Here is a 23,051-nt window from a genome sequence, read left to right on the forward strand (position 1 = left end):
ATTTTCTTTATTGGGACGCTGCTTATTTTTAATTGGTTAACCCTGCTGTATAGCATTTAGTATGCAGTATTGCAGATCAAATTAAAAAGGCAGGGCAAGTTCAGTTGTATAACACAGTTCATTACCAGATAATTAAAAGTGCTTAACATTAATTAAACAATAAAATATAAGAAAAATGAAAGCAAGCTAAAAACATGATTAAAGCAGGTAGTAAAATGAATAAAGCAACTGGAACACAAATTTAAACTAATAATATCCAAGTTAAAGGTTGAACAGTCATAGGCAGTTCTAAACTAATAGGTTTTTATCTTAGGATTTGTTGGCTTTTGCCATGAATTGAAGTGGCTGACAGCTGTCTGCCCTCATGTCGCCCTTTTCTTATATTTAAGTCACTTGCTAGATTTGCTGTTTTTTCAAACAGAAATCCTGATATTCTTCTAGCCTTTTGGATTTTGTTATTTTGTTTTTGTTATGTTATTTGAAAATCATTTTGCAACTTGCGTCGTATATTATATCAAGTAAAATACTCTCAATATGCAAAGATAAAAAGTTTTTAAAAATCTAACTTGCGTTTTTGTTCTTCAATTATAAATAAAAGCCATAACCACATCTACACAAACATATTATCATCCTATTATACCAGAATTCTGCAGTCAGAAATGGGATGGAAGCAGCAAAATGCGGAAGATAAGCATTAGACATGGAGCAACTGAATCAAGGAGTATTTCTAATGGCGTTTCATTAATTATAGATACTGTACATAGGTGAGTGCAGGGATGGGTAGCAAGTGTGAAAGACCAGGAAACAGAGGCAGTGACTTAAAGGCGAGTTAAGATTTTTTTATTTTGATGTTTTGATTGTATTCTTGCCGTTTTATGTGCTTTTAGAAGGGGCCTTAATTCAGTTTTTGACATGTGCTCATGATTGTTAGATGTTTTTTTTGGTTGTTTTCAGTGTCATGCTGTGATGTTTGTTCATATTGAGTTATTCCTGTGAGCTCTGTCTGTATGTGGTTTATCACAAAGCATTACAATTTGCTGAAGGACTTGGCAAAGTTTTCATGCTGAATCTCTGACACAACCAGGATTTAAACTCAGGACCCCGATGTTAGAAACGAAGCCTTAAACCGCTCCACCACAAAGGGACTGAATGGAGGACGTGTTTATGTAGTTAGAGTGATTTATTGTTTGAATGGCGGTGAGGTAGAAATCTGTACCACTGGAGCAGACTTGAGGTAGATAAATAAAAAGGAAATTTTTATGGAAAACAAGTCAGAGTATGCCGACTCCCCCCAAAAAAAAAAAAAAATGATTAAATAATCATTGCTTTGCAGGCCTTATTAAAGACAAACAGTCAATGGAAACTGATGGCGAGGAGCTGGCAAATAAAATGTAGAGACAATTGTAATATATTTTTGATATATTTACAATATATTGCAGTGATGAAGAGCTTTTAAGGAGTTTTTTGTTTTTTTAGAAACAGAAAGTAAAATGCTATAATAACTAAAAGCAAATGCAAAGTAACTATTGTGCCACATGCACATACATCGGATAAACATCTGCTATCCTATACTGCAGGTTTCTAAATGTGGTAAAGTTAATTGAGCAACTAATACTTTTATAACTTAGTATCCTTAAAAACCATCTTTAAATAAACTCTGTCCCCCAGAGTGTATCTCAAATCTCCATGTTGGCTCCATCTTCCTAGCATGAAAGTTTTTTCTCATTGTTCCTTTGTATGTATGTAACAATGGCTTATTTTTAACTGGCTGGACTCTTTAGAAGTGGAGCTGAGAAAAGGCAGGAAGTGCTCGCAAGAGAAAATAATAGTGTTCTTCTCAACCTTCGTCCTTCCTCTGTCTTTCCTCCCATAAGGACACGGTGTGGTTTGATATTCTGATAATGGCTGGATTAAAATAAGACATGTGAAAATAATTTTCTTCTAGATACAGACAGTAAAAAAAAAACTGAAGGACAAATATACACATGGTAAAATGCCTATAGGCTATTAATGCAAAATAATTTTTTTTCTGCTTTTATTGTCATTACACTGTCACAAGTACAGAGCAACGAAAATAACTCTTTGCATTTATCCCATTAAACCATCCTCTTGGGGATGCGCTAAACGCCTGGGGAGCAGTGTGGGGTTAAGGGTGTTTGCACAGGGAGCCAGGGTGGGAGTGGGGCTTTAACTCAGAACCTCTGGATTCCAAGCACATTGCCCTAACCAGGGGTAACCAGTTAAAAATCAACGGAGTTCAAATAAAGAAAATCAACAACCAGTAAAGGTCAGGAGACATTTTTAATTATAATCTGTTACTTTAAACAGAATTTAACACTGAATTAAAATGCAGGTGTTTATGCATCCATGTTATACATTGATCGTTTAAATAAAAAAATAAATAAATAAACATTTTTCAATTTTTAAATCTAAAGTTTTTTTTAAAGTATATGGAAAACTTTCTGATTCACATATTTGATAAAACACCTGAACTGACTGTAACATTAATAAATATATATATATATATATATATATATATATATATATATATATATATATATATATATATATATATATATAGTTAGATATTTCATTGCAATGTGATGAACTTGTGATGAGCTTTCTGCTGCTAAAGAGAGAAAGTGTGAAATGCCTCCTGCTGTATGTGTGTCCATTTGTGTCTCTGTGTCTGTAAAACCCAAAACATCAAACTGATTTGCATTTAGATTTAAAACCAACAACCTTGTTTTTTTGACAAAAAAAGAAGACAAATATGCTCATAAAGATCAAAGAGCATGAGAAGAGACCTAACTTTGAAAGATATAATTAACTTGTGTGTTATTCACATTTAACTTCATGCGAAAAATGATTATATTAATAATGAATATTTCAACTAATCAATCCCTAGTGTTGGAAGGCCTCCTTATCATCACCCTAATTCTCAGCTCCCTCCAGAGATTCTCTATTTAATTCCAGCCTAAAGTCCAAACCCTGATTACTTTTAGTCAGAATAAAGATGTTTGTTAGATTCCTCCACCAGATGTATGAATATTTTTCATCATTTTAATACTTTAATCTTGTTTGTTTCTGTATATGTGCCGAAACGGGAAGATATCAGTAGTTAAAGCAAGAGCAGAACCGCTGGGATTTAACATGGCATTCATTATGTTTTTCTACAAGAAGAATGAAATTAACAAGCAGCATTACCATATAGCAACTGAAATAACAGATTCATCCGTCCTTGGCTTAATCTCCAACCTTGTTGCTTCCTTTGGTTTTCCAGTTTGTTTCTGGGTTTTTATCTTATCTCTGTCGAACACTCCCGTCTGCCAAACACCATTCTGTAATTGTTCATCTGAGAAGTGTTTGCTCTAGTTATCTTAAAAGGAACATACTTTTATTATGCAGTCGTCTTTTCCATCTGTAGTCGACCGCAACATAAGAAGTATCCCTGACAGCTGTGAAGCCCGATAGCATTTACTTACAGATTTTGTTTTGTTTCGTCTCTTAAACAAACCTGTGTTAGAGTTTTTTTATGCTAGGAGCGATTATTTCATCATTTGCTGCAGCAAGAATTAAATTAACCCTGTCTTTACCTGCTGCCTTTCCCCTAAGTCCAGATACGTTGGAGTTATGTTTTTAATTTATTGTAAAGAGATATTATATTAAACATTTCTAGGGTTGAAATGAAACTGTGTTTTAAGTCACGGGAAAGGGAAACCACATCCTTCTTCCATTGAATTGTGTAATGGAAAAGGGTAAAGATGACTGGCTTAAAGCTAAGCAATGAAAACATTTAAATGTATTAAAAACTAAGAACATCCTTGATCTTTTTGTTGGATTTAAAATGGAACAGATACTTAGTGGTAAAAAGACAAACAACTAATTTGTGTTCTGGAAAAACTTTAGTGAAAAAAGTTTAATTGCAAATGAACTGAAATAGATAGTTTATTATTAAATTGACATCTTCCCACTATGTGTCATTCAGTGAAGAGATGAACATGTTTGGGTTGTTTGATATGTTTGCTCAACTTTTTTCACCAGTTTCTGTTTTAAAAAAAAGACCAAAGTAGGTTTACTTTGCTAATTTGCCCAGCAAAGTTTGAAAATATTACCTGCTGCTATCAAGCATGGCAGTGGAGGTTAGTGATGTGGTTTTTATAACTTGCAATCATTGACCTAATCATAAACGCATTTTCCTAAATTTTCCTAAGTCTTTTTCAGGGGTTATGTGCTTTGTTGAGATTAATTTTCTTGCCAAAACTTTAGTAGATTTATCACAAAATGTATAAGAAAAGAATCAAGATGTAAGTAAATAATAACCCATTCTATGCTCAGAGATAAGCCATACTAAAAGCAAACACCAGACATTATTACCACTAAAGGTGGTTGTATAAGCTTTTAAACATCTTTTTTTTTTTTAGATAAATCTTTTATCTAAAAAAAAAAAAAGATAAGACTTTGGCCAATCAGTTTTGTTTTTTTGTATAGCTAAGGTTAACAGAACATAATTGTAGAGCCTGGTAAAGACCATATGATGTTTTCTGTTCTCGGACACATAAAACTGCAGAACACCAAGAGGCTGGATGCTCTTTTTCCCAGGACTTGAAGTCTCAGAAGCAACCATCTGCTGACAATTTTACAGGGCACCAGGGACAGACAAGCTAATTCTGGAATAGCTACATGACAATATTTGGCTTTCTCATCATCCCAATCCGATGTGAAAACATGAGCATATTCCTCTGTTGAAAGCAATCATCATTAGGTCGTACAGAAATGTGGGTCTCTACAACAAAATCTGCTCAATCGGCCCAATGGGAAGACCTCATTTTTAAAAGAAGGAGAACAAAGGTGATTTTTTTTTTTTCATATACATTTGATCATTTACTGCAGTTTGACAAAGTCCTGACAATATGATAACTGTAATCAAAAATAGTTTTATGGTGTTATGGTAGGGTGACCAAACGTCCGTATTTCCCGGGACATATCCGTATTTCACGTCCTGTCCCGGGCGTCCTGGGTTTTTTTAGAAAGTGAGGAAATGTCCTGATTTTTTAACTTACCTTAATTGGACCATTAAATTTATAGGCGCTAGGACACTGCGCACGACGCTGCGTGTGACGTAATCCCTGAGCCGCCTCAGTGCGTTCAGCCCTGTTCTTAATCAGAAGATAGATTGCGTGGCTATCAGTACGCCAAACATGCAAAAGCGCAAATGTATGTTTACCGACGATTTACAAAAGAGTTTCCCCGTTTTCAGACCGGGTCGAGACAAATGGGAGGCTTTGTGCACATATGTCTCGGTGTCCAATGGAGGTGCAAGGGATCTGAAAAGCCACCTGGACCCCGAAAGTAAAGATAGTCTATTGATATGTTTGTTCGTTTTTGGTACATTTTAAATAATTTTTGCTACACAAGAGGTATTTTTTGTTAATTAGCTCATTTGTTAATTAATTTTTTACAATAGCCTACAGAACAGACATTATTTCGTTCATTGCTGAGGCTGAGTATCATCTGTTATTGGGAGTTGAGAGTTATTGTTAACTTTTATTGTTAAGTGAGGGATGTTTTGATGAGACATTATTTCTTTCATTGTGCTATTCATTCATTACAGGAATTGTTAAGCATTTTTAATAAATACATTTTAATGAAATTATCGTTTCTTATTGGAGTTATTGCTGTTGACTTTTACTGAAAAGTATTTTTTAATAAATCAACTGTAAATATCATGTTATTGTAGGATTACGTAGGTCTATGTTAAGTGAGTGCATGCCACAGACATCTCTTTCACTCCCTTTTAAAGCAGTAATACAGAACTTTTAGTTTTGGTTGATTTTGCTGTCCCCAGTGAACATAAGCTGTATTGTTTTGCCTGAAGGAAGACAGTATTTCCCATGAGGACCATAGTAGTAAGGATGAAAAAAAAAAACATGATCGCCTCCGGTTGGATTGAACTACATTTCTGTTTCCAGTAGCTGTGAAGGATAAATAATGATGAGGTCAATGGTGGCATGCGGAGTTTTCCCCAAGGGGGGTGTGGGGGGGATGGCTATAAATTAAAAGATGTATACCAAAAACTAATTAAACGTATAAGTTATCACACAAGTATACTATACTTATATGAAAGCCAACAACAAAAAACTTTATTTAAACACAAAAACAAAACATAATTTAATGTACTTTTTGTACATAGATGTTGTCCTTCTGAGGCTTTGTGAAGGTAAATCTTTGTTTTGACCCGGTTTAATAATGGAGAAGCTATTAGTCAGCTTTATACTATTTTTTAACAAATAAAAAAAATCATTTTCTGAGAATGTGTTTATTTAAGGGTGTTTTTTGGTTGCAATTTAACAAACATCTAGAAAAAGTCCACTATATTATATTATTTTCCATGTGAATCCTAGATTGTTCATTCTTCTTTTCTAAAAAATGCTTTAAATCAGTCCTAGCTGTGTTTTAAGTCTGTCTGTCCAGACTGTGTCCACCTCAAATCACTGCGGTCACTTCTAAAAAGAATGCAGGGAAAACAGAAAAGTGCATTAGCTGTCCCACAGGCTTTCAGCCACGGCGTAGCTTTTTCCTTGGTTCACTGCATTCAATTTATTTCGGGCTTGTCAGGTCCCAGCTCCTTTTACATGAATTCTTTCCACCTTCGTCCTTCTCGCAAAAAGGGTAACTCAGTAAAGATCTCACTGAATTGTGTGAAAGCTGCTCTTCAAGTTCAGCCGTCGTCGTCGCCATAATCTCTACCTCAGTGCCTGACTGACTACTCGCTACATCACCTATATCACTGGAATAGGGGTCAAAACGCCAGGAGCCCCAAAGCCATCAATTTTGCCGATGCTGATTTGCCAAATATTTATTAATTTTCCCTAGCAACATTATATAATTGGTTATTTCGCTACACATTTAACTTTGGTTTTGTATCATATTCTTGCACCACTGCCTCCCACAAACACACACACACCTCCCTAGTTTAGAGCCTTGAAACAGATAGATATGTTCTCTGATATTTTCACAGTAAACACATGTACAGTATAGATCCTAGCAGGAAGGGACCACATTGTCTAAATATCAACTCTGCGCTACTTGCACAAATATACGGTTTCTCAGAGAAACTTTGTTGCCTCCACTTCCGGCTGTATGGGGGAAGCGGGGAGTGACGTGTGTCGTAAAGCAGTCTGCATATTTGTAATTGTTTTGTGTGGCAGGGTTACTGCCATCCTCCTTAAAATTGCTTAGTGCTGTTGAAAACAGATCCGCTCTGGCCATTACAGAGGTGTCAACCAGGTGTAAGTCGACGTATAATCACAAAAGCTATTGATATTTTAAAAAGTTACTTAGTCATACTTGTGATTTTTGGCACCTATATAAATCCTTAGACATAACAAGTATGAATGAATGTACACAAAAGGCCATGAAAGGAATCAGTACTTTATCATTTATCCTTTCTCTTAAAACCAATTAAATAATATTTGGATTTTGTGATTTGTGACCAGAAAGGGGTCATAGTTTTGTGCTGCCTCACTGGAACCAGGTCAAAGCATGCTTTCTCCATTTGTACTTCAGGTAAAAATAATTGTGTTAAATTAGTAATTACCTTGTGATGGAGTGAGCCTCATCCTTTTCTCTTGAAGGTATAGATGACGATCCTTTATTTCCGGGTGGATCATCTAAATAAGTGGTCCTCCTAATTGTCAATCATTCTGGTGATATGTTTACATAAGGCCCTCCTACGTGCTCACCCCCTTAGCTATCTTTTTCTGCGCATGCGTTTTCAGGCGTGTATCTGTGGTGAGCTATGGTTTCAGGCAGCCATTGAAGCTCACCTTTCTCACAACGGTACTTTAAAAATGGCAGAGGGTCGTAAGAAAAAAAGAATTTGAAACGTGTATGAGAAGAAAAGAAAGGCCTCAGAAGAGGCAGATATATCCCAGAATGCTTTGGGCGGAGAGCTCCCCTTGCAAAGCATTATGGGATTTGCTTTAACAACGGCCCGCTGTTGCCATAGGCTGTCGTTACCCAACAGCGGCGACTAATAACCAAGATGGCGAAGGCATCGTGCAGTGAAGGAGGAGTTACTTGACCAAGGAAGCAAAAAACAGTGATCATCAGTCTGAAGAGTGAGTTAACTGAGTTCACTTTAAAGTTCACTATGTAGTCCCCGCTATATATATGGTGAGTGAGGGATTTGGGGGTTAGGGCGGACGTTCGGGGATGAGTTATGAGAACAGCAACATCTAAACAGAGCGTGCACGGGGAGAAATGGGCTTGTGCATGCAGGTTTTTAAAAGGCAGGTCTTTTAAAAAAATTAGCTAAAATCCTTCACAACCTTTACCTTTAAGGATTGTGGAGTGAATCTCGGCTTAATGTCAGATATATTTAAACATTTTGCTTTTGTTGTCTACATTTCAGCAGTAGATACATGGCAATGGTTAACAACTATTTGTTAATGTACATTAAAGAGACAAGTCACAAAACTTTTAAATCCTTATCACAGTGTAGTGTTATTTAGATCATGCATTCATGGAAGAAATGTTTTATTACTCGCCTATTAACTGATTAATTTTTGGGCAGCAGGTCAACTCCATGTCAATTTTTACCTCATCATTTCTATTTTATCATTGAGGGGGGTGTAAAGTACCATCTTTGTTTTATTTAGTAATACTACTACAATGAAAGTGGAAATTACCCTGGGTTGGAAAAAAAAAATCTTCTCCACAAATATGGAAACACAGGAGCCAGTTTCCTAATATGCCTTACCTCAAATGATGGGAATGCAATGAGGCTATGCTTGGTGGTCTCCTCCCCCACATTATGGTCATGTCAAATGTTCTGTTGATTTAATCATTTGTGTTTGCCCCCACCCACATGTTACCGTACTGTTTATTTGAAATGACCAGTATTTGGAGGATATCCAAGCAACGATTTAACCAATGTTTAACATCATTTTCAATTTAGAAGGAGAGGCAGCTTGAATAACTTGATTTAGGTTTTTATTCTGGCTTTCTTTGACTCTTTCAACACAACCAAAGAGACCAATGTTATTCTTATTCAATACGTTTATTGAATTTAATGAAATGGAAATTTAATGAGTTTTTTAATTTGCAGGGACTCGGGTATAAGATCAAGTAATTTCCTTGATCTTTCTGTGCAGTTGTTCAGAAGGCAGATGCAGACTGAGATTAAATTTGACTCGGCTTATTTTGCATTCCAGAGATTTATATGTGTATCCTGAAGGGAGGAAGATGTTTTTGTTGTGAAGAATATGAGTCATGTTGTGGTTCATTTGACCTCCTTTGTCTCGTGCGTGTGTCTGTTGGTGTGTGTCTGTCTGAAAGGTTTTCAGTGGTTTCCAGTTCATTGGCTTCAATGCTAAAACAAACAATGTTTTGCAGGGCTTCCTTACCAAACGAAGCTATTGCAGTCTGCTTTAAACCAACATGTTTTTCAACTTTCATGTAGTATTTTCATAACTTTTTTCTATTATACATCGACTTACAACTAGTTGAATGTTCGTTATAAAGATGCAAGTCGATGCGACTATGTTTTTCTGATAGACTGTATATTTGTGCAAATTGTGCAGAGTTGATATTCAGGCAGATCAGCTCCTTCCTGCTGGGATATATACATGTATTTAGAGCAAAGTTTTTTGGTATCATACTATTAATTTGTTTCAAGGCTGACAATTCAATTGGAATAAAGGGTACACCCTAGGCGAGACGCCCTGGGAGAGAGGCGGGGTACACCCAAGGCGAGAGGGCGAGAGGCGAGGTACTCCCTGGGTGAGAGGTAGGGTTCTCCCTGGGTGAGAGGCGGGGTACACCCTGGACAGGTGGCCAGTCTATCGCAGTGCTAAATGAAAACATGACAATAAATATTAGAATTTTATATTGGATGAATGAAAAATCTTTTTTAGAGAAATGTTCATTTAACTCAATGTTTATTACCTGCTTAAAAGCTATTTTTTAAAGTACATTTAATCTGACCAAAGAGCCTTATCGGAACACACATCATTTTCCAAGTATTGCTGTATGTTTGTACATTCATTATCTGAGAAATGTTATATTTTAAAATCTGCAGATCCTAGTTTGTGGAAAGTTTAGAATGAGTTTTATTTCTGTTAATACAATCTCATTAGGATATAAATGTTGTTGTTTGTTTACATTGAGAGTTACGTCTGAAAACAGAGAAAATGTTTTCGGTTACCATCATATTTCCAGCAGTATCTGAGGTTGGCCTTGGAGCCAATATCAGAGCTTTATTTATCACTTTATTTTTTCTGTTTGGAATGTTGGTAAATTATAGGGCCCAGTCATTGTTTGCTTGATTTAGGAACTGAAATAACTTTTTTTATATTTAGTCGAGACAGATTATCCAGATTTGCTATGTTTCTTGTATTTTAGTATTAATTTTGCGTTTGTCATTTTGATTTGTTTTATTATACTGTGGTCTCCTGTAAAGTTTGAGTCTTGGACTTTCTTGCCCTTTGTTTGAAGATTTAACATCTGTCATTTAACACCATCGGTGCTTTCTCAGGTAATCCCTCCAGTATTTATTCAAACAGGTACACAGATTTGCCTAGTCCTTGTTATTGTCCTTTGACTTTTGGCTATTCTATCCTGTTAGTTGATTTATAGTTTTTTTTCATTGTCTTTCATCTTTCTGCCGTTGGAATAGGTCTTCCATTTTCTATATTTATCTATGCATTAACTATGCAATTCACCACTTTAGAGATGTTCAAAAAGGAGTACTGTGTGCACAATCTTGAAGTATTTTTTTAAGATCTAAATCAGTTTAAATACGCATAGAACTCCTCCCAGCTTCGTATATTCCCATGTAAATTAAACATTTTTTAAAGAATCAGTAGATTTTCTTGAAAATGGTTGAATTCTTCTTTCTTCACGTAAACTGTAGGGTTGCCATAGGGCAGTGGCCAGAGGGTTTGATAAGCCATTTATTCTGGTTATTTAATCCTATTTTGATAGCATTTTAGGATAATCTACTTGGTGACTTAATCAAGATCAACCATCTAGTTCTCAATTTAAATTAAAGTCAAAGATTTTAGCTCCTTCCCTTTGTTTTTAATCCACTGGTCCAGTGTCAGTATTACCAGCAGCAGCACCACAGCACTGATATTGTTGTTAGCTTTATTCCCCTAAACACTGTACTTTTATATGCTGCTAAAACTAAACACTTCTGTTTTGGATCTTTTTTTAAAAATTTTTATTGCACTCACCTATTTTCAAGTAAAAAACAGAGTTGAAGAAAAAGCCGAAATTATGCACCAAAACGGATTTTTTTTAAATATTATTATATATATTATACTATTATTTTATTATTATATTATAAATTCTTGAAGGTCAAGGCTGCATTGGGGGCAGTTTCAGTTCTTAATTATCCTTCAGTTCTTCCTCTACCTCGCACTTCCTCCTTTGGGATTAATTCTCTTTCTTTTAGTCCGAGGGCTTTCTCCACCTTCCTTGTTTCAGAAATAAAATTCACAAGGTTCTACAGCATTAAAGCACTTCTACAGATAGTATGTCACTGTTGCACCACTCTAACATGACGCCTTAGTTTCCTATTGAAATAAAAAAGGAGAAAAAAGACAATGGTAATCTTTTACTAAAGAGAAAAGTTTCAACACAGAGAAACTCTTTGGGATTATATCTAATAAGATATTTCTTTGGCCAATGAAGCTAAAACTGAATTATTGAATTACTTTAACTTCTGCAAGTAATCTGTAACTCTATTCTGACAAGCCTAAACTGTAGAGTTAACTCTCTTAAAGCTCTATTTTTTTTTTTGGTAGTTTACTTTTGTAAGCAGCGAATGAAATTGAACAATATTAGGAATGTTTGCTGAATGCGTTTTCCAGATTTTGGTTGAGTTTGGGAAAGTTTCTAAACAACAGATTAAAAAGTGGCCTCACAATTATGGTTTTCCTCTGGTATTTTCTCCTCCAGTAACGACCTCAGGAATGTAGAGAAGAGAAAAACATCCTTACTGCGATTTTAATAAATAAACAAAAAATGTCTTAATTCATTTTGAAAGAAATATAGCCCTTTTGGCGTGTCACTTTGGTCTGATCAGCCAAACTTGTGTGTTTATTATCCATAATAACTGTGAGAACTAAAACTTTCTTAGGTAAAGATCCTTTTACTTGTTGAAACAACAGATTGATGGATCTTCACCAAGGGAAGGCAAAAAAGCTGATCTCAGTATCCTTTCCTGGATATTTTATATTATAAACTGCATATTGCTTTTTCTTTTCTGGTTTTATGATGTTTTATTATCCCAGTGTAAATCTTAGCTATGTGGAAGCAGGAGTTGCAGTTCCAATTTTGCATTCCAGTCTGACAGTAACTGCCTCCAGACCATCTAAACACTACTTCCAAGAAAGAAGTCAGAACTCCTTTAAAGGAAACATAGACACCAACAATAGCATCATTTGCTTTGCTGCTAGTAAAAATTTATTTTTTTGCTTGACGTGAAACAGTCCTTCAAAAGAGCCAAACCAGTCAGTAAGGGCATGCTGGGAAATAGCAAAGTGTAGTTTTTTTATCCCAAGCTCAAGATGTGTTTTGTGACTGGGTTTGTGATGCTAGGCTCATCTTAAAACTCTATTAATGACAAATTTTTCATTAACTGAGTGTCTTAAATCTTTTATCTTCAAACAAGTTTTCATTTTAGACAACCAAAGTAAATATAAAGAATAAAGTACTGCCAGACCTGTAGGGTTACGAAATCAGAAAAACTGTGTGTAATTGATAGTGTTGCGCTGATGCCATTTTTTTGGCCTAGATACCCGATACTGATACCTGGCTGTGCAGTATTGACCGATATCGATACCATCTGTTTGAAATTGATGTGTGTGTGTATATTTGAAGAACTGCATACTACTTGGATGTAAAATAATTGCCATCATGGCTTTGTCAAGCTGCTGCCTACCTTTGTGAAGCAGGAAAAAAAATAATACAAAGTGAATCCAATAGAACTTTATATCTCCTACCTGGAATGGATTAGAATAGTTGAATACACTTTTGGCTCGCAAAATGGTATCGGTGCCCTATTTGTGGGTACTCTTCAATACCGATACCACCATTTTAGTGCTGGATGGGGGCCAGTATTGTTGTATCGGTATTGTTTTAACACTAATACATGATCACACAATGTAGGCTAAAAAGATCTTGAAACCCTCATGTCATTCTCTAGTTTAGAAGATAATAATGCACATGCGTAACTTTATGAAGGACTGGTGGGGACATGTCCCCAACAATAATTTCAACTTTGGCTCTCAACAATCACTGATGTAGCTGAAAGGGAAAAGATCCATCAATCAATTCACATTTTTTCTACCTGGATGGATGAATGAAACTGAAATACTAGGGAGGCATGATATATTGCCGTTGGCATTGGATTCGGCTGTTATTCATCCTTTTTTTTCATACATTAATGTCTAACTATCCATAAATATAAATATCAGTGTATTTTGGTTATTTTGTGTTCTCAATAATAGGAAAGCATTCAGTAAATATCTGTTAGAGTTCAATTTTGGAAAAGACAAACCCTATTGTAAATACGTTTGTGTCGAGTAACTGTAGGTCCATCACCCACCACCCTTAGAGTGTGCCCACCAACTTTCATGACAAAGTTACCCCCTTGTAGTAATGGCATGATTAGAAACAAAGTTTTTGATATCTATCAGCCTGTTAAAGGTGACATGTTCGTCTATAAGGGTTCAGAACTCAGAGGTGAGGTCCTTTATCAAGCACACGATCAGACAGGGATCGATAGTTAACCTACAGAGGAGTGGCCAGGCTGGATGAGTCATACAGGAAGTGATAAAAGAGCCCAGAACAATATCAAAGGTACTGCTGGTCCATGTGCCTCAATGGGGAGCATCGTTTGGGATTCAACAATCGGAAATAGACTCTGCAAATATAGCATTATAGGAGACTTTGACCACTGTAGAGATGTCTAGAATTTTGGTTCTACCGCTGTCCTGCTCCCATCTCCCCCTGGGGTTCCTTACTGTAGCTCCAGAGGGGGCAATCATAACTCTGGTGCTCTCTCTGCCGGGTTCTTACTCTGATCTTAGGCTCTACGGAAAGCGGCCATGTTCCAGGCGTTCCTGGATTCCTCAAACTCTCTGTAGGATCCGATGGATCCAGAAACACTGTGGGTTGTGCTTGGCAATCCAAAGTAAATTTACTATAGTACCATGACTCGCTCTGTAAAATCCCTATCTGCCATCTTAAGGTGAACTTGACTGCCAGCTTGACTCATTGATGTAGTGCAGCCTTTCTTTCCCAAGCTGTGGGAATTACTTTTGCTTGCCAGCTACATTACTGCTGAAATCTCAGGTGAGCAAAAATGCATGAAACTGGCATTTTTTCTAATTTCCTATCGGTTTGAACGCACCTTAACAAAAATTCATGAATAAACTCCAGGTTTCGTTCTGGAGACTAAAGGCCTGATCTCACATGTAAGCACCTCTTTTAAACGTTTTGTTAATTCTGGACTGAAAGGTATATTTTGACTGTAGTTAAGCAGTCAGAGGACTTTTAAAAGAAAAATGAGCAGAATTAAAAGCAGACAGCTAACTAAATAACATGAAAGTAAAAAAAATAAGCGAAGGGTAGAGTTACAACCATAATACCTCTCTGGTTTTTTTAGACATTTTAGGAGGCTATTCTAGTCAGAACAAACAATATTCAACTTACTTTTTTTTCCATTAATGGAGCTCCATGGTTACCCACAAAGGTAATGTGCTTTTGCTGTCATTTTCTATATTGTGAACTAGCATTTTCACATTCCATCTCAAAATGTAAATAAAAATATTTTTGACATACATTTAATTGTCTAATATCCTAATATTGTAGGTACATGTTGAATTAATGTTTTCAAATTTGATTATATTGTATTTGTGAGCCCAAGTATCCTGCAGAATACAAAATCCAAACAAAAGGTGTTTGAGCTGAACTCCATAAAAGTTGTGATAGATTTGGTTACGATTAGTTGACTGTAATGTGATAAAACATAAATATGCTAATAAACTATCTTACTTATTGTTCATAACACTTCTGTCAGGACAAAGTTATGACTGAACCAGTATTTTTTTATGAATAGAAATGCTTTTTGGTGACAGCTGTTGTCTAATATACAACATTTCTCCATCAAATTTTGTCGTCAATGATTTTTCTTTAATTATATGTGATAGATTATTTGTTCTAAGGAAGAAAAAACAAAAAAGAAAAAAACAAAAGCTTTTGAAATTGTGAAACAATGATAATCCACGTGACCCATTGTCAGTTTACAGATTGATTGCACGCAGCATTTATTGGTGACATTAGCTTTGAGCGATAGCTGCCAAATTACAACAATATGTTAGAGTGTTGGTGCTTTGGTTTACATTGTCTTAACAATTGGTAGATGTCACCGTTTGCGTAACATTGAAAGCCGCTCATTGTTGGGTTCTTGATGAATGGAGCTGATAATCATAACGTTTGTGTTAATGTTCGTGTCAGGATCACAGTGAAAGAGAGTCGAACTCAGTTCAGGGGGAAAACAGATCATTGTACAGCTTTTAAAACCATTGTTTTGTGTCAAATGGCTTGGCAGCTCTAATTTTGTTTAATTTCTTTGTGAATTGTATTTTTTCTGCAGTTTTATTGTTGATTTAGTTTAAACATTCTTTTTATTTATCCTCACTTTTTACATAGATGATGGCTATTGTGATAAATCTATATTGATATATTTTAATGAAACCACAAAAGATTCAGTGCTTTTTAAAATATTTGTGTCTGGAAGCAGTTAAATCCCCTTCTGGCATGAAACCCACTGAGCATGAAGTAGCTTATTTACTGTCTGGCTGTTAATCCAGCTGTTTGTTTGTTCTTTATATTGTAACCTTGAGAACACTGAGGATAAACAGCCAATTAACAGCATGAAATCAACTACCTACCATTTGTTTCATGAGTTTATCTGCACTGAGAAAGGTTTTCATTGAACTAACATTAATTAAGTTATACAAGCAAATGCAATTAATTCTATCTTCTACTTAAATGTTGAAATTGCTTACGGTTATTTTTTTCATTTCATATCATGCTAAACGTTGTTTTTTTTTCCAACTCATTTTTATTCCAACTGAATACAAGGGATTCCATTTTCATTTCTTAGAAAATGAGCAGAGGATGCAAAGTGTGCTGATGTTTAGTGGACATTTTATAAAACTTTTATTTCCTCTAAGATGATGCAACATATTACAGTCCATATCTTTCTGGAATTCCTGTAGTTTTTAACTTTCAGGGCTATATATTATTATTGTAGCTTTCCAAAATATCAACTTTAACATAAGTTCGTGGTAACTTTCCAGAACTTACCAGGTACTTAAACAAATTACTCTGTACTTTCCTAACACTAACATTTGTATTTACCAAGTATTTTTCTTATAACCTAAAGTTGCTTTACCATAACTTGCAAGTTTCTTTTTTTTTTTTTTTGCCTGATTAAGTTTACCATTACTTTTTTTTTTTTTTTTTTTTGCCTGATTAAGTTTACCATTACTTACCAGGTACTTTCCTGATAAGGTAACAACTGAAGTAGTAGTCCTCAACACATGTTTAGGGTCAGGCTCAGGCATAAAATCAATTGTTTATTAAAGGTAACTGTATCATAATTTACTAGGTGCCTTCATGAAACTTTAAGGTTACTGTTATAACTTAATGTGTGTTTTTTCCCCTTACATTTACCAGTTATTTAAGTGTTTAACTTTACAAGAACGTTTTTCTGACAGTACAATCGTTGCATGCAGCTAAAGCTCATTATTCTCACACTGTGCCGCCGACTGAATTTCAAACATGTTTGATTTTCTCCCGACCTTATGATTCCTGATCGGGAGGTAGTCGTTAGAGGCTAATCGCCCCGTCATTACCCCTGTATACTACATGGCGCACAATGCACCATCAGGTAGAAACTTGGCTCGATCGAGAAATTCACGCAGGACTGGAAAATCGGCGCGACAAGGGCAAAAAATCGTACAGTGTATGCCCAGCTTAACGCATAGATTACAAATTACTTTTCTATTCGTTTAAATTTTTTGTTCCATAACTGACCAGGTGCTTCCCTGGAACCTACATGGATTTTAGTGGTAAAATCCCATAACTTCCGTCTTATTTCTCCCTTAAAAGACCTTAAATGGTCGGCACTTATGATGTTATATGCTTTTCTAGTACTGCCTCTACACCAACTAAGGTTTGGGGCAACCTTGCTTGCTAGCTCAGTCTCATAATAGCAGCTTGTTAATATTTCCACCTCACCATGCTCCTATATCCCTTGCACTGGTTTTCAGATACTGAATCTGATAAGCTAATTTAATGGATATTGACATTGGGAGGCAATGAGAGTGCTAGAGGCAAAAACAAACCAAAACAGAGACTCTCCCCAGGCTGTCTCTGTTTAGTTCAATGAACACCTAACAGCCAGAGACTCTGTCTGACCAGCTAAGACTATTGTTCTACTACAACTGGTCATCTTCTTTAGTCATGATAGGAACAACAAAAAGGACATACCGGTACTACTACAATCCAGATTTTTCTTCTTCGTAAGCCTTTTTAGGTGTGTGTTTACATGGGGTAACTGCCGTTTGTACTGTTGAGTATGATACAAATTATTAAAACCAAAGTCAAATTCCTTGTATTTGCACAAGGAACTTGGCAAGTAAAGCTAATTCTGATCAGTAATATTTGAAATTCACTGATTGTATTCCCTTAGAACATATGGTGTTTCAGAAACACTCAGCAGGTAGACATGCATAATGTTCTACTTTCTGAGTACAGGACAACTGCAGCACATGCTGAGGTTGTTTCTGCAACTATTTATTTTCTCTCCATTTTATTTTTCTATTCATTCCTTCATTTCATTTGTGATAATATTAGTGATAATACATAGATGTTTGAATCTGTGTTAATAATCAGTTAAAAAATACGAAAAAATACACATGGCAATCTTTACTATATGTTTTAACAACCCTAATGCCTGAAGAACAATAAACAATCTGAATGTAGCTTTATTGTAATCTCAATTTTCTTTTTTTTTTTTCTTTTTTGAGTAGATTAAACCTTTGGTTAATATTTCAGCAAAATATACCACACAGGAAGATTACTTACAATGTCATAACTAAAGTACTTTTTGTTGTTTACAGTTAAATCATAAGGAGCTGACAGAGAAATCCTGTTTACACTGACTGTACGCCACAAGCTGCACGTAGGTTTAATAGACCCGGCTGAGTAGTCAGCTCATTAATGCTGAAACCCTTTAAGGGAATTTGCTGCCCTTTTGCCCAGTAATAATAATAAACACACATCTGTTTCTGTGACCCTGAGGGGACAGTGGAGAGGAATGATTGCGGGAGCATGAACTTCCTGTCTTCATAGATGAGAAAATGCATGTAATGTAAATAAAGTAACTGCAATGTTAGCTTTAAAACAAGTCACTGGATGGTGTTAGGATCTCTGGGGTTTTACTTTTTTTCTGGTGCGAGCAAGATTCTTGTCACAGAGACTGGGCTGGACCGACCCGTGTTGCTGCACACCTAAGAACATTTCTCAATCAAGATGACTCGCATGTATTTAAGCAGGCATTATCTCCCCTGGCCAGATGATTATCCCTGATGGTATTCCAGCCAAAGACCCAAACCAGGAATATCTTTCTTGTTGAAATGTGGCTTCTAGGGACTGTTATTGTCCCAGAGAACAAGTGAACCTCAGTTTTCATCGGATCTCACATTCTCCTGGACCTCTGGGATAGAGCATTCAAAGTCCGCTGAACCAAACCCCTACAGATCCACGGCACCTCCCTGTCATCAGTTGTCATCAACCAACTGCTTCCTGATCAGCATGCTTTCTCCCCTCAGACCAACCAAAAAGTTCAACTGACTTCCTGCAGTTATCCGCTTCCAGATGTTTGTTGCTTTGTAAATAAAACTCACTGGTTCTCCATGTGATTCTGCATGCGAGTCAAATAAACTACAATCAGCATAACAGATGGATGCTACCACAATATCTGGTAGAATCCACCATGTTTACCCCAATTTTGTCTATCGTTTTTTTTTTTTTATTAGAGAAAAAAAATATTTTCTTCATTTTGTTATTAAAAAAGCTTTTGCTCAATATGCTGATTTTTAATAGATGTATTTGTTCTTCTCCTTTAGAGACATGTGGATGAGCCTCACACTCTCACTTGTAGCTGCCTTGGCGCTGGGAACAGAGGTGAGTTTGCTGAAAACAAACTGTGACATTGCTGAAAAAATTGGATTACAGTTGAGAGATTTTAGTGGATATTCTTCAATGAAGTATGTTATGTTAGAAGAAAATCACATAATTTAATAAAAAAATTAAGTTGCAGAGGGTTTAATCCGAGGTTACAGAAAAAGAAAAGTGAAACTGAGGAACATGCTAGTTTAGTTTGCTTAAATGTAGACAGTAGTTTTGTATGGCCTGATGGTTCTTATACGCATGACTGACAATGGGGCATGCTTCCCATGAGATGAACAATGACGTCCAGAGGGGTCTCCCTCCATAAAACCAACAAACCCAAACAATTTGAGTCTCAACCTAAAGGTGTTTAAAAAACCTTCTCTGAAGCCAGGCCAGGCAAACAGATCAGAACAGGATCAGAGGTCCAGGAGTTCAAAGGTCTTAAAGGCAAACCGTTCAGATGAGAACAGGCAGGCTCAGTGGTTGCAAGGCAGAACAGGTCAGGATCAGGGAATCAAAAACGACAAGTAACCCAAAAAACACTCTTACCACTGGCTAGTGAGAACAAGAATAATCTGGCCCTGATGACTGGATGCAAACACCTTAAATAGAGGCTGGAGCAGGTGGATCAGATGAGCCATGATGAGAAACCAGGCAGAGTTAGACAAGTGAATGGAGTTAGTAATAAAGCCAGTCATCAGAACCAAGATCATGACAGTGTTTTTTGCTATACTACCCAGGTTTCCCTTCCTCAGGAAGAAGCCTCACTTGATACGACTGAGAACCCAACAGAGGCGCATTTTGAAGCCAATGACGTAGCGTCCAGGTATGGAAATGCCAGACGGGACATCTTGGCAGCCCAGTTTGAATGCTACCTGAAGATAATTCACGAGCCTCTTCGAACAGATGAAGGTGAGGAACAGAAGAGATCACCATTTAGGCACTTTACACACTTGATCATTTTCTTTGTTGAAAGAGAAATGTGTGAGAGACATCTAACTGAAAAATCTGCTAGCCCTGTTTAGGTGCAACTAGGTTTAGATATCTACATTTAAAATGGCAAATTATGATAAAAGATGGGTTGGACTTGATGTATTTAAAGGAGTAGAAAGGCTGTTTAAAGGTTTTCAACTATCTTTCCTTCTCTAAGTTCGACTCCAGACTGGTTAGACACAACGAGTGAAGCATGTCAAAGGTCACAACATACAGTCCAAATTTGATTAAAGCAACACGTTTTTAAAACCTAAGGTATTAAGCTGTCCTCTCATAAACGAGCCATTATCTTAACCCTAACCCCAGGTTCAAATAATCTGGTTTGCTTCTAAATAAAGATGTCAGGACAGTTCTCTATGAAGCTTATGTATTAAATGCTTACATCCTTCTATCAGAACCTGAGGTCTAAAGTTCACAACCCACCCTTTACTTTAAAGGTGTTGAAACCTTGTATGGTAGATATGGAAGTTATGAATATAGATTTTGAAGATGAATATTTAAGATATAAATAATAAATAAATACCATCTCTCTAAGTATTATCTTGCTTGTATTAGATTAAAGGAATACAAAGGTTGTTGTTTTTTTGGGTGATTTTTAATTTGTAAAAGTTCCAGTATTAATATTTAGAAATGTGAGGCTTTTTCAAATCTAGGTTCGCATACAGTCCAAGAAGGAATGCATGTTGGTAGGTAATGGACCTAAATATGAACAAATAGCAAATAGATGAAACATTTATTGAACTTTTGATATTGATTCCATCTCATTTTGATCATCTAATAAACCATCAGATGACAGTGAGACACGAGGAACTGTAAGATATGAGTTAAGTTTTACACTGTGTCACGTCTGTGACTGTATAGTGTAAACTAGAACAAGGATCTTTTTATGATTTGAAAAAATCTGCAAGACCATAAACAGAGGGAATAATTATTATCTAAAGGCAGATGATTAACAGGGAAAATGGATTGTGGTGTACAGAGAGCAAAAAAGAGAAACAGGCTGATGAAACAAGATATAGACACCAAATATAGTATAAAATGGACCAAACCAAACTGAAAAACACATCAATAATAGAAAAAAAAGTAGGCTAAAGAGTCTCATGGTTTCCTCCACCACTGGAAAAATAAACCCAGAACTTTCTCCACATTGTTCCCCATAACGAGTGAATAAAATGACAGGGAAACATGTCAGAGTTAGGATCATGGTTTGCCTCCATTTATTATTGCCATGATTCATAGTAATGTTTTCCACAGAAGTAGTGGCTTTTTTATGCGGTAAATTAACTGGATGGGAGGGAAAGCAGCAAATGACCAGAGGGGGTCAAACCAAGGACAGACATGCTGAGGACCAACAGCCTGGTAAGACAGGAACCAGCTATTCAGACTAAGCTACTATCACAACAATTGTGGCAATAGATTAGACATACAGACTCTAGAATATAGCATAGCTCATACACTGCCACTTATATTTAATCTAGAATCAATATCTTTTGGCTCTTTTTATTCCTTATCCACATGCTGTAGTTTCTGGCCGATATCTGATCTCTCTTCTTATAGAAACTGGTAGCGTTCTGTACCAGTTGGTGCAGAAACAATTATCATGTGAACTAATCAAAGGTGGCTGTTATTGAGNTCATGTGAACTAATCAAAGGTGGCTGTTATTGAGTGCTGGAAAAACCAATGATAAAAACTACATCATGAGAGAAGAAGTAAAGGTGGTGATTGTAACAAATTCTATATTACTTGTGAAATATATGCCTACATTTCCTGCAGTATCTGCTGCAGAAGAAGAATGTATGATCAAGTTCGATGTGCTAGTTCATCACTGGCACCAGTTATTCTCCACCAAGCAGCCAACTCACCTGTCAGTGTACTACAGAGAGTGGCCGTGATGCTACACGTCCTCATGGCGCTCAGTCGCTTGATGTCCATTTAAATTGGTCAGATATGAGGACTTCCTTTTTCCAAACAGTTTATAGCGTTACACTTATGGCTCCTTAAAAAATCCAGCTCTGCTTTTACTGTATGTGTCTACTGGAAACATTGAGTCGGCCTGGAGTACATGAAGGCATCCTCCTATTGAGATAGCTACAGTATATGCAAGCCTTTAAGATGCAGGGCTGTTGCGATACATCTTTTAAGCCGGGCTTACACTCTGCAATTTTTTTTCCGTTGTGTGATAATTTTCCGATTGGGCTGATCGTGCATCGTGCAGTGTACAGGGAGTAACGAGGGGCAATCACCCCCCCAGGACCATCTCCCGATCAGGAATTGTGAGGTTGGGAGAAAATTAAACATGTTTGATTTTCAGTTGACCGTGGTGGACAAATCGCTCAGTGGGTGTGCGCAAACAAGGATTCTTCTTCTTCTTAAGCAAAAAACACAGAAGCATGGCGGGGGTGAGAGTGACATGGGTTTTTTTCTGTAAAATTGACAGTCCGTAGTAGCCACGTTTGCTCAGCCATGTCTTTGCCCGAATACATGGCCGCCTTTTCTTCTTAGGGCTTTCAGCACACAAATGAGAGACGAGTCTGAGTGGTGTCTTCTCACTTCAGCTAAGTCCTACATGGTTTTTATTCATGCAGTTTGAGCAGGTAGATTGCATCAGAACGTCATGCTGCACAGTGTGAGAACATACATGGTGAGCTGTGAACTCACACTGTACGAGGAAACACTGCAGTTTCCTCGTACAGTGTGAGCTGTAGCTGCGTGCAACGATTGAAAATATTGCTCAGTGTATGCCCGGCTTTAGACAGCCCTCTTTGGGTGATTTGACTGTTTTTCCACCATTTCTTTA

The 23,051-nt window shown here is 36.5% G+C and overlaps 1 protein-coding gene across 1 annotated transcript in view; it reads left to right on the forward strand.

Moving 5' to 3' along the window:
* LOC107098760 (calcitonin gene-related peptide type 1 receptor-like) overlaps nt 1-23,051 on the forward strand; it is a 57,257-nt gene that overhangs the window by 11,159 nt on the left and 23,047 nt on the right. Inside the window, exons 2-3 of the mRNA XM_015396597.1 lie at nt 19,215-19,272; nt 20,001-20,172. Coding sequence (XP_015252083.1) covers nt 19,219-19,272; nt 20,001-20,172 — 226 coding nt within the window. The 5' untranslated portion in view covers nt 19,215-19,218. The remainder of the gene's footprint in view (nt 1-19,214; nt 19,273-20,000; nt 20,173-23,051) is intronic.

The sequence above is a fragment of the Cyprinodon variegatus genome, unplaced genomic scaffold, assembly GCF_000732505.1.
Source record: "Cyprinodon variegatus isolate N-32 unplaced genomic scaffold, C_variegatus-1.0 Scaffold808, whole genome shotgun sequence".
Taxonomy (NCBI): Eukaryota; Metazoa; Chordata; class Actinopteri; order Cyprinodontiformes; family Cyprinodontidae; genus Cyprinodon; species Cyprinodon variegatus.